Here is a 12,775-nt window from a genome sequence, read left to right on the forward strand (position 1 = left end):
CGCAGGATTTTTCATGTAGCTCTTGGTTGTCGCTATGGGCAAGAGCCCCTAGTATGCCACGTACCAAGTGGCGGGGAGAAAAATCATAGCAAAGCACAAAGCTTTACAATAAGTGTGATGGCCTGTCTGTAAAATTTAACTGCTTGGAAATGCCCTGCGTGTGATCCAGCTCCCCTGGACTCCCAGCAGCTGGAGATGCTGCACTGGTTGGCTGCCTCTTAGAGCAGAAACAGTAGTTCTGTGCTATAGACCTGGCTCTTTCCACCAATACAGAGCTGCTCTGAGGGCTGCAGTTTCTAACAGTAGTGAAGTACGCGCTAACCAGCACATGCAGTGCTCCAGAACAGGGAACACAACGCAGCACAAGAGACTGCACAGAGGATAATAAAGCGCCCTGATCCCATGCAACGCAGCTAAATTGTCCTCCACTGCATTCAGCCATGTAAAGCCGCTAAACATTGCAATGCTGGAGCACATGACCGTTCACACAGACAAAATACAAGAAGAGGAGATTGCCTTTAAAAATTTACTGTCATCATAATCAGCAAAGAACCCAACGCATTTTATGTGCTCTAAACACTAGGAAAGTAACAGGAGAAACAGTCTGATACAAAGAACACTGAGAGAAAACAACCTCAGCTGCAGAGGAGAGCTACACCAACCAGTTAGGAAGCCCAGGCAGGAGCAGTGAGAGAGTTTCATCAGAAACACAGCAAAAGATACTATTAAAATCAACTAGTTTAGAAAAGAATGAAAGCCAGCCGCTGCCTTCCTTGGTGTGCGTGCGCCTCCGATGTGCACCATGTCCTACCCAGCCCCTGTACGGCGGTGAAGCCTGGGAAAGCAAGGCTACTCAGCCTGCACGGGCCCATGGTGCACCGCGCAGGCAGCACCTGGACACTGTTGCTACGGGCAAAACTGCGCTTTTGCCCGTATCACCAAGTCCTCCAAGCAAAACAAGCTCTACTGGCAACAACAACGAAGAAATACAACACGGTGCTGCCAGGGGTACCTCGGGGCTCTGGCAGCACAGCTCCACCGGGATGCAGCGCCAACCCCTGAGAGCAGCACTGCTGCTAGAGCCACAGGGACCGAGGGCGCCTGTCCTGTCCCGTCCCCCGCAGCCAGCCACGCCAGGTGGGCAGGAGTCGTGGCGAGTGCTTCCATGGTTGGCATGCCCCTGGGGAGGAGCAGGGTAGCCTTCATCAGGAGATGAAGTCCAGCGGCCCCGTGAGACCCCACGCTACCCCGCCTTGCCTTAGTTTAGTCCGCGCATGCTGGTAGGAAGAAGCACAAGGTTAACAGCTCTGCCTCGGATGGGGTGACCCTCCACATGGAAGTCAATTGCTCCGACCTGCCGTCCTCCTGGCTGTTCGAAGAGCCGTGGCGTTGTGGGTAAGACACCCAGGAACCTTCTCTCAGAAACCTAAACCAAAAGAAAGAAGGCCTTAGTTGTGCACTGGCAGGGAGCAGAGGGCAGGCGTCCCTCCCCGGAGCGGGCTTACACCCCGGCTGCTGCAACAGTGGGGTCCTGGGGATGCGCTGCCCGGAGAGACAGCGTAGCCCAAACCTGCTGCCGGACGGAGCAGGGGAGGAGGCAGCTGCCCCACACGGCCAGCTCTGCCTGTTGCTGGGGCTGCTCTGCCATCTCACAGCTCTGCTGCACCGTTAGGGGGTCTCTGCAGTATTGGGGTTTACAGCAGGGAGCCCAAGCAGCTTCCACGCATAGCACCAGGCAGGGAGGGAGCCAGAGCAGTTGTGGCAGTAAGAAGATCCCATTTCTATATCCTCCTCAACAACCAGCACAGAGCGTGCACCACCACAAAGTCCGAGGGTGCTGAAGGAGGAGGATCACATGAAAATACCAAAGCTACCATGGGAGAGAGTATTGAGTTGCCATGGGCTGCGTTTCCCTCTGTCAGGGCATGAGGTACCCTCTGCCCGTAAGGAGAAGGTCCATGCCACGTACAGCCGGCGGTGGATCCCACAGCCGGCGCTCTGCATATGCATGGGGCGTGCACTTCTCTGACTGCATCAGGTGTCTTACTGGCTTTGGATCCCAAAGTTTAATAATTTTCTTACTATTTTAAAACAAATCTTACTTAACGTGGTATTGTAAGAGTTTCATAATTACTTAACATTGATCACAGCAAGACTGGGCCATGGAGACAAGAAGATACATGTTGCTATGTGTGGCTTAGCAACATATAAATGTATTCAAACAGAATAATGAAATTATCATGGAGAAACAATGAAGCCATCACTTGAAGAGATGGAGGATGTGGAGGCCTCTTGGAGCTCTTGTTTTCCAAGACAAGGAAGACGGTACTTATTGTTTGTGCAAATATGTGAACCCCCCCCAGCCATCCCCTTCTTACATAATGGGTGTAATGAATCCGGGCAGAGCATTCTGTGCAGCACACATCTTTGTACAGCTGGGCTGGAGCTCATTACCGGGAAAAATGTGTGGCCTCTTCGAGTGAATTGAGTCCTTAGTGGGGGGAGAGGCCTAATACTGGCGGTGGGGAGTTGGGGGAGGGACGCGCGGGGCAGAGGGAGCCCACGCTGGCTCCCTGCGTGCAGGGACCCACGCAGACCTACGCACAATGCAAGACTTCATTTTTCTGTTTCTAAAACTGGCCACTATTTACCTGGATTTTACCTGCCTTCATTCTTGCATGCATTAAAGCATTGCTAGGAGCCCGTTCCTATCTTGCACGACGAACGCGCTGGTTCTCTCTTGCCTTTGGAGCAAGGGCGATGCAGCGCATCTCTGACAAGCACAGCAGCCCCCAGCTAAGGCACTGCAGCGGGGCAGAGAAGAGGTGGATCTCGCCCCGGCTCAGTACGGTTTTCCTGGGAGACTGTGGGCAAAACATTTAAGCCTTATGCCTCAGTTTCCCCATCTACAAACCCAGGGTCTGGCACTTCTCCCTCCCACTGGATCTGCCCCTGTTTGGGCTGTGGGGCAGGAGGTATTCCTCATGTCTCAATGTATAGCCTCCTTTGAGACTAATGCTGGTATCATGATAACTTTCATTACAGCTGTCTGGGATGTTTCAAACAAAACTATTTAGGACAAAATATGCCTCTTCTCTTTCTTTTTCCCAAAATAGTTTAATGAAAAGAGGGGAAGTGGCTTCTCTGATGAAAGGATTTGTCTCTCATTCATCAATTTCCAAAGAAGTTTCCAAAAATGATCCAAGAAAAAAAACAACAAGAATAATTGAACAAAAGTATTCCTCAGTTGGAAAAGGAAAGAGTAAGTAAAATATATAGATACATGCATAAACATACACCCAAAGTATTCCAGTTTTTTTGGAATTAGTGCCAAAAAGAGTCAGAGTTCAGATTCATCATGTTCTATGCTCTACCCAAACCTTCTCATTTTGCTACAAAACATACTGCTTCCGAGGAGAGGCTGCCGAGGGCCCAGGGCAGCTCCCCAGCTTTGCAGGGCAGACTGCTTGCTCTCCCACAGCATCGCCCCGCTATCCAGCTTCCTCGGGAAAGCAACAGCTGCCACCAATGGGGCTGCTGCTTGCTGCATGGGATGCCAAGCGTGCCCGGCTCCATGTGCACTCCTCACGTACACGCACAGGTTGATAACGTGCTTTTCGTGACAGCTGTTATCCGTAGGAGCTACAGAACATTTTGATTTATTGAACAACCTGTGAAGACAGGAGCCTGTGCAATGCTGAGCTGCCCTGAAGTCTTCCAGGCCATTACTACAGCTGGGCATTGCTGCCTTTTTTTTTTTTTTTTTTTTTAAATATAAAAAAAGGCTGGAAGCACTTGACTTTGAGCCTTGGAGCAGCACAGTGCAGCAGTCCACCAGCCGCATGCTGCACGCTGGCTTGGATGCACACAAGTGTGTAGAGGAGTGCTCTTCTGGTTCAAGGAGATCTCATTCACCCTCAAGCTGAAGGACCGCCAAACCACACGGCTCAGTCACCCCAGGGCACGAGAACAGCCGCTCTTGTCGTGAGCGGAGAGGGTGGCCGCACACACAGCAGCACTGTGCTGCACAGGGTCTTCCACGGCTTTTGTGTGTCAGCCTGTGTGCGTTTAACCTAGAGAGAGGGGAGGCACTAAACACAAACCTGCAGGTCAAGATGCCTGGGCCTAATTCTGGCTTTCCTTCTGTAAGCCTAGAGGGTTCTCCTAAACTGACTGCAAAATTCAGAGAGATGCTTTGCTTTGAGGGTGCCCTTCTTCTCAGCATGCACATTGCTGTTTTTTAAAAATATACTGAGGACTTGCATGAGAAAACAGCTAAACAACCCACATCTTTACATAGCTGTAGCTGAATCACAGATGTGGCTAGTTTAAAACAGGCAGGAGCAGGTAAGGGTGAGTGCATGTGTGGTACACAAATGCATGGGCTCAGTGTACATCTTGCTGAATACGTGACCCCACTCCTACGCCTGAAATGTTGCATCACATTCACTCCTGGATGCCACTGTTTCCATCTTGCTCATGTGTCCACTGCGTGGAGGAAACCTGTAATGCTTCTGTATGGCACTGTCTTGAAAACAGTTTAAGCATGCCCTGCTTAGGCACCGAATGGGGAGGTGTTAACAAGCACATCCCCCTAAATATGCTACATCCATACATAGAGGAGCTGATGACTTGCCCAAAGCTGGGCAGGAAAGTCTGGGAGGCAGCAGGGGGCTGATGCTGGCCAGCCTCACCCTAACACCGCAGCAGAGCGGAGGTCTGGAGCTTCGGAGGGTTTTCCCTTTTGAATTCTACCCACCTCTACCGCAACACCGACCTTTCCAGAAACCTGAAACAGAAGCAACTAAAGGCTGCTTTTAAGATCATAAACACAGCCCTGCCTGAACACCCCACTGTCCCTAGCTTTCCTCCTGTGGGAGCAAGTCACCTCTAACATGCTTCCATGCTTCTTCAGCTGCTGCTGTTTCAAACTACCCTGTGGCAGCAAGTCTCTGCAAAGAGCTGCTGCCACCACGGCAAACTGCCTGGATCTTGCCAAGCAGCAGTGTGCTGCTCCCTGAAGGATGGGCAGTCATGCTGAGGTTTAGCAGGCCAGAGAGCTCAGACATTAGGCACCTGCAGGCACCTACTGCATCTACTGCTGCTTTCAAAAGTCTGCAACCTGCAGTTTCACTTTCAGAAAGCAGCCCCAGGAGCCGGCGTGCAGTGAACTGCAGACAGGGAGAGGCAGCAAGAAAGGTGCAGAGACCCTGGGAGAAGCCAGGTAGGTGTTGCGAGGCAGGCACCCTCAGCTGAGCTCTGCGGGTGCTCAAGTTACCGCCCTGGGCTGAGCCACGGGTACTGCAGCATGGGCTATGTCGCCAGGGCTTCATACACCCCTTCCTCCTCCTCATCTGCTGCAGCACCATATTCAGGGGGACACATGCATCTCAACAGTCTTGCTAGGACTGCAGCCACCAGGGCATTTTGGAAACAAAAAAAAAATAATAATAAAAAAAAACTTTCTAAAATCTGAGGGGGGGAAAAAAAATCACTTGCCCTCCACCCTCCAATCAGCACCCCTTGATGCAACCCAGAGAAGCCAGTATCAGCAGTACCAAAAACGAAGGAAAATAGCATAGGCAAATGTTACCTGAGGATTTGAATGCTGTCAGCTCTACAGCCTGAAAGAGAGGAGAACATCTGTTAATAGAAGCACAGGTCTGTTTGCCTCACTGCCAGAGCCCCCAGTCATGCTCCCCAGGGCCGAGCAGGGCTCTTCCTGGCACTGAGCTGCCTCACTAAACTCTCCCTCCAACTGAGCTACTGTAAAGGCAGGGAACCAAAGTCTGCATCCGTGTCCCAGAGAGATGTGGTACTTTGGAGACTTTCCCTGGGAAAAGCTGTGCCTCTCAGGAGGAGTATCCAGAGACAGCGCCCCAGCAGTGAGCTGCAGCTGCACTCAGCGCACACTCTCCTGGGACTCCCCCCTCCAGGCCTGGGATGACCCAGCAGGCTGAATATCATGCTGGAGACCACAGGAAAATTCAGGAAAACAGTAGAGTGAACTTCCTCCCCCATGTTGTGGTGGAAAGACTGCACATTAGCCTGCACCATGTGCTTAAGTGATAGTTAACGCTGTGAGGTGTGAAATTCCTGTTCCCAACCCAAGAGCAATAAATATCACTAAAAGACATTTTAAAAAGCTGAAACACAAAGAACATCATGCCTGTGTTTGCATCTTCACTCTGTCAGCGTTTTGTCATTTTAAGTGTTTTCAAACATTTTTAAGTAGCATCTTCTCTTCGTCCAAACTATTGTGCAGCTGCCAGTGACGGTCTTAATTCTCAGCTCCGCCAGCGAGTTACATGACTCATTTAGTCAGGGAGCAGGAAAAACAGCACTGACTTATATAACTGAAGAGCAGAGAAAGCAGTCTCTCTCCAGCCGAGAGTAGTGTCATCCAGTGCACAAACACACTGCCTGCCTCCTGAGCGCAGAGCTCGGGTTCAGACCGAAAGCCCCAGCAGCCCAGGACTGCTCCCCACGGCAGGGCTCACACGCGTGTGAGGGGACAACCTGCAAGGGCTGCACTGCTGAAGCCACAAGTCTCCATGGGGAAAAAGGTACCTTGCTCTTCCTCTCCCCCACAGAGAGTCACTGGGATCAGCCTTGCCTTTTGAAGGTTGTTGAATACACATTAGTTAGAAAGGAAACAAATCCATTCTAAATGAAATGGTTAAGTAGCAAAGACACCGAGAAGTCCTGGGTGACCCTCACATGGAGGAAAGCTGTTTCTATCTTTGCCTGCTAGGAAATGCCATGGCCTTGGCATTTAGGAAATCTGCTGCCTCCTATGTTAATGCTCCCTGCATTAGAAAACGCAGGCCTCCGGGCTAATCTCTTTAGCCTACGTCTCGTATTTTGTGCCAGGTAGCTTAGCCCTGGTCCCAGTTTACACAGCAAGCACCTGGCTGGCTGAGAAAAGCATCGCCTATGAATCCTGGTAGGTGCTTAGCACAAGGGGAGGAACAGCATTAACCACAACATAAATAACGAGAAATGAAAATATGGATTTTACTGAGTGGCTTCAGAACGATATGCCAGCTACAGAAGTATTATCTATTAGATAAATAAGAGCTGTCTATGTGACACAGGTTTTCAAAGGATAAATATTAGAGAGGGAGAGAGAGATCCTTCAGTGAGAGCCTCATATGAAAGCAGTGTTAGATTTTATTCTGAGAAAATTACAGCACTTGTATGTCAAGTGCACAAGGCTGATGATCATTTCAATAGTGGGAGATGGAAGTGGTATCAGAGTAGTCAAATTTAAATTGTTCCCCACTTTAGGCCATGTCTTGCCGAGCTTTACATCTCATTCACTTCTGCAGGGGGAGCGAAACAGCCGGCAGAACAATACAGGGCCTGCCCTCCCTGCACGGATGTAACTCGGCTACACGAACAGACAAGCCCCTGCTGCCCTTTTTTAATTTGCTGTCCCTGGGGGTAGTTTCTAGCCTTGACCTCTACCACCCTCTGTTTGGTGCTTTACTTACTCAAATTCACTATCTCTTTCTGTTCATTTATATCCCCCGCTATAAATCGCCCTCCAAATACACTCCCCTCCCGGAGCGAAGCTACAAGCCTCCAGTGCAGCTGGGAGTGAAGCTGCAGCAGGGCTGTTTCCCCACAGCAGCTCAGAGGTGAGCTCTCTCCTTGGAATTTGGCCAGTTTGGGGACTTCCTCCTGCTCTGTCCCCAGATCATGCAATCTCTTCTTACCCTCTGCTGCCTGCCCCTGGCCCACGCCAGCCTGAGATGTCAGGCAACAGACTCCTGACCCAAGCCCCTGCCACCTTGCCAGAGCCAAGCAGGGGTCACTGGCAAGGAGCTACTCCTTGCCACCCCCCTTGCTCTCCTTATGTTCCTACAGGAGACAATAAATACTAATGTCGCATCTGATTACCAGGAACGACAATTATGGGCATCAAAACCATGAATCTCAAATGATTTAAATAAATTAACACACTGCTAATAAGAAGTATATATTTTAATAAATCAGTGTGCGCAGGACTTGTATCAAAACCTTTTTCTTTTCAATCCAGAGAGGCTGTGTGTCTGGAGTGCTCCTCAAGAAGAGCACATATATGCTGTGCTAACAGACTCTCTCTCAGTCCATTACAAACACTGAGCAACTTCTGTAACATCCTGGGACAGAGGCATTTATTGTTATCCTCAGTCTGCAAACAGGATGGATGAGTCAGCTGCTATGATTTGCCTAACATAAAACACTGCGTTTGTGCCAGAGCTGGTAACACTACCAGGTGTCCAGAGTCCCAGCCCTTTGCTGGAACCATTACACACCATTTCTGCTTAAATATTATACTGTATATATGGGTTAAGGTGGAAAAAAATAACACAAAACATTACATACCGGTCTCTCTGGTGACATAATTGATGAAATCCCCATGGGAATTTTGGCTCCAAAGTTTCCTAGGGGAGAAGCAGCACAATGAGCATGGAAGCTAGGGAGTAGAAACATTCACGTTTTCCAAGAACTCTGTGTTTTGTGTCCTCTAAGTATCTCCCACTGAATCAAAGGGACCAACCAGGTTATCTGCACAATTCCAAGTAAATCATTGCATCCATAAACTGTTTGGAGCATGTAATACCTTTTTTCCCCTGAAGCTTAATAACTTATTTCCTACTGCCACCTCTGTTTCCCCTTATCCAGAAAATTCATTTTAAGATACAAATACAAATTGTTGCCTCAAGAGAATGCAATGCTGCATAATACAGGTAGGAGAATCCCTTGCCCACGCTCAGCCAGCCTGCAGGAATGAGCCTGATCCCTCCACGATCCATGTGAACATGCTGCCTGCCCTCACTGGGATTTCTTCACCCTCTGGGCTGTATTTGGGGCACCTACCCCAAAGTGCTCACACAGCCATTGACTTGTATCCTCCACAGTGTGCAAACAGGCTCAACATAGTGCCAAATGAGTGTACATTAAAATTCAAACCCTTGGGAGTATCATTTTATTGTGGTCTCCTCACACAGACTGGGCCAGCAGCAATGGCAACCCTCTTTACCTTTGTTGGTGATGTTCTTCACCGGGGGCTCTTTCTGCACGGGACTCGACAAGGCACTCTCGGCTGTAGAAGGACTCAGTTTCCCTGTCTCCCAGGAGGCTGTGTTTCTTGGACTCGATAAGTAGTTGATGGGATGAGAGCAGTTCTGTAATGACATGGAAGAGATGCAGGACATGGAAAACTGCAACGCATGCCTTTCCCAGAACAGTGTGAATCCAGGTCCTAATTTAAGGACTGAATTTATCTGCATTGCTGCCACCGAGTCTGACTCCCAACCTATCCTGGTAGGGAAGGCTGCTGCCTAATCAGGGTAGATTAACTGCATTTTTCTGCAGGACTGCAAAGAAGGCACACAGCCTCTGCCACTCTCCCTGCATAAGATGACTGGGGAGAAAAAATAAGCCTTATTTCCAATTCCACCCCTCAAAAGAGTCCAAGCACATATCTAGGGCCTCTCATCAGTGGGCACGTGATCAACAAAGGTGAGCAGCAGGGCTTCCTTGCACTTACTGTGAATGAGAGCGCTTTCTTCTTGTCCTTCATTCTTTGGATGGCATTCCTCACCTGGAGCAGAGCAAGGACATTAGAGGGGGCCATAGCAGCTCTAAGAGCAGGAAATCCTCCAGCAAGTCATGGGGCAAAAGTAATAGCTGTCCCAGTAGCACAGTCTGGACTATGCTGTCTGTTCCATCTGCCAAAATCCCAGTCATCCCCTTAATTACTAATAAACTGTTGCTCTAAGAGTGACCAAACCCCAGCCAGGGGTATCTCTTACCTCACTGTTATAGATTGCATAGACCAGGAATATATACAGGCCCTGAAAGGGAGAGAGCACAGGAAGAGTTACAGATGTACGGCTTGCTTGCTGCTACTTTGCACAGGAGGAAATGAGTCTGATGACACTAGAATGGGTGAGGACTGGGCTAACGGGAAGAAATGTTGGGCCAGGCACAGACAGGGGACAGCTGGGCTAGGACATTCCTTAAGATCAGACTTGGGACCAGGCCGTTCGTGTAGAGTCCAAAGAACAGAATTTCCCTGCCCCAGTCCCTCTTCCTTTTCCTCTCCCTTCATTTCACTGTGGCAGTAGCACAGGCTGGGCAGGGAGATGCTCACGCAAAAGCTGCTCTGTGTCTCTTCAACGCGGCCGAGGGAGAGAGAGCGAGCATCTCCAAATTCAGCCCCTCTGCTCCCCCCACCTTGAACCTTAAGGCTCTCCCACACTTCCCTTATTTCATGAAGGCAAAGTCTCCCAAGAAACTCCTCCTTCAGACCTCAGAAACAGAAACTTTATGGAATTAATCACAGAGGGGAGCTGAAACCTGGGAAACAGACCTCCCCTCCCGCTGAGCAGGCTGACTCTGGCAGAAGGTGGGGAGGGGACTTTGGCCAGTCTCCCACAGACAAAACGCAGCAGGATGCTAGGGTTGGCTCCTCTGTCCCACATACTGGCAGACCACAGTGTTTGAACAGGACCCTCCGCTCCAAATTTACCGGGGTATGGATCGAGAAGCTTTGCCCAGACTAAACCTGGGCAAAGCTTCCTCCTTCGCACTGACACACCACGGCTCAGGCAGCGCCGGCTCTGCCGCCCTCTCTCTGCCAGTCCAGTGCCGTTGCATACGCACACTGAGCACCAGCAAGCAGCTAAATGCTCTGTCACAACCCAGTGCTGGGTCACAGCTAAATGCTGGGCAGCGTGCACTGCACGCACTCATGGAAAGCACTCCGGGCACGGCCGCAGTGAGCACCACCTGGAGGCCAGAGCCAGGGGCTAATTACAGCTCCAGCCCAACGATTTTGGCCTTAAGGCAGCTCTATCTGGCCCACCAGATTTATGTTATATCTGTGGGGTGTTTGTTATCGCTGCTAGATAAATCAGCTGCAGCAAGAAAAGTAATCCATCTTGTCTTCAATGAGCCTTGCTCTTCATCTGCGAACTCTTGGCAGGCGTAATGGTAGCAATAGCCTGGCGCCGTGCCATGACCTGTCCTTCAGACAGCAATGCTGGTCACTCCTACGGACCAGATTTCTGGTCGGGCTGCCAAGGCAGGTCTTCCTTGAAATAATCATTCTGTATAAAAGTGGGGATGGGGGAGGGAGCAGTGAGGTCAGCAGGGAGGAGAGCAAGGAAGAGGAGGCCCAGCTGCAGAGGCGGGCGGAAGCAGAGCCGCGGCGCTGGAAGAGCCGGCTCCTGCCTGCGCAAAGCGGAGCCCTCTTCCCCGGCAATGCTCTGCTCCTGCAGCTCCTGCTCACGGTGGCACAGGCGCTCGGTGGCAGACGGGCACCAGGCCAGACCGTGGCCCGCGGCGAGGCCCGGGGGAGCGGGATGCTCCCGTGCCGCGGCCTGCAGCACTCCACACACCCCACCCCGGAGGGACGCATCTCCTGCTCCCCGCTCACCAGAGGGGAAATCCTGCCTCCTGGGGTATTGCTGGCACAGGCGGGTCTTGCTCCATTCAAGAAGGGGATTTTTGGAGATGCTGAGCCCTGATCCAGCCCCGCTCCCCCTGACAGGCCACGAAAGGGCCCTGCAAGGGCTCAGTGGCATCGCTCAGCCTGGGAAGCGAGGGCACAAGCCCGCGTTCGTCAGCAAGCGGCCATCGTTAGAGTATAATTACTAAGCACCGTCCTGCGCTCCATTCCAGACTATGCAAACCTCCAAGCCTGACCCAGGGGCTGTTGTACAAGTGGGAGATATTTTAAATACCTCAGGGTCTTTGAAAAACAAGTATAAGAATATCCAGCTGGAGGCCCTACCACAGAGAGGAAAATGAAACAAAATCTCTAAAGTGTGAAAGTTAACAGAGAAACACGATTGCAAGAGAGGCCGGTGTGGCAGGGACAATTCTCTTCCCAGGAAGGGAAGCCTCACCGGGCTCAACAGCTTGGGTAGGTGGCCAAAGTGGCAAAGAACAGGCCAAAGGTGGGGGGCCATGGCCCCTCGTCGCAACAACAGCCCACAGGCTACTACGCGTAGCGGTGACGCCAAAAAGCCACGTCTTCTCCCACCTCTTTGCTAAGGCACAGTTGGTTCATCATTGGCGGGGAGCATGCACGATCCTTCATGATTTCTTTTTAAGATATGGTTAGGGCAGGCTTTAGCCCTGCAGTCATGGCAGATCACACTTGCACGCTGGGAGCCTGGGGAGCCGTAGGCTCCTCCTGCCTCTGATGTGGCTTTGTGGACACCATGGGCACCACCTGTGCTCCATCGGCACCCTGCTGCACCATGTGGGCAATAGCTGAATCAAAGGCAATTAGTCATTATAAGTAAATAAAAATAACTTTTTTGTGCGTGCGACAGCAGCTGCTGCACTGGGATTTCAAACAAAGCCCAATCCCTGCAAGGCCTCTCTGGACAAGACCGACGGGTGGTTTGTACTGTAGGGATGGAGGTGCTGAAGCAGCAGAGCTGGGCAGACCAGGAGCTCTCGGACGAGTCCCGGTCACCTCCAGTCACACATCACGTGCTGGGGTAACAGCAGTGTTGCTGGGTAGGACCTACAATAAATTTACGTATTTCTCGTCTTTTTAGCCTGGCAGGGCAAGGGCTACTTGCTCATTACGGTGGGCTTAATCTTGGCTATGCCTTGGCTGTAGCACTGCTAATAAAGGTAACAGTAATAAGCAAAGACAACTTGGTATCCCAAGGGCACATGGGCAGGACTAGAGAAGAGTGAGTAGCTTCGTAAATCCCTGTCCTGAGCCAACCTTGGGACCATCCTTCCACCTCTCCAGGTT

General features: G+C 50.9%; 1 protein-coding gene across 1 annotated transcript in view; it reads right to left on the reverse strand.

Annotated features, from left to right (window-relative positions):
* Window positions 1-519: 519 nt before the first annotated feature.
* Window positions 520-12,775, reverse strand: part of ADGRD2 (adhesion G protein-coupled receptor D2) — a 32,313-nt gene continuing 20,057 nt past the window's right edge. Inside the window, exons 21-26 of the mRNA XM_067309078.1 lie at window positions 9,807-9,848; window positions 9,542-9,595; window positions 9,032-9,176; window positions 8,374-8,432; window positions 5,594-5,624; window positions 520-1,426 (exon numbers count right to left, since the gene is read on the reverse strand). Coding sequence (XP_067165179.1) covers window positions 1,419-1,426; window positions 5,594-5,624; window positions 8,374-8,432; window positions 9,032-9,176; window positions 9,542-9,595; window positions 9,807-9,848 — 339 coding nt within the window. The 3' untranslated portion in view covers window positions 520-1,418. The remainder of the gene's footprint in view (window positions 1,427-5,593; window positions 5,625-8,373; window positions 8,433-9,031; window positions 9,177-9,541; window positions 9,596-9,806; window positions 9,849-12,775) is intronic.

Source organism: Apteryx mantelli, chromosome 21 (assembly GCF_036417845.1).
Source record: "Apteryx mantelli isolate bAptMan1 chromosome 21, bAptMan1.hap1, whole genome shotgun sequence".
Classification (NCBI taxonomy): domain Eukaryota; kingdom Metazoa; phylum Chordata; class Aves; order Apterygiformes; family Apterygidae; genus Apteryx; species Apteryx mantelli.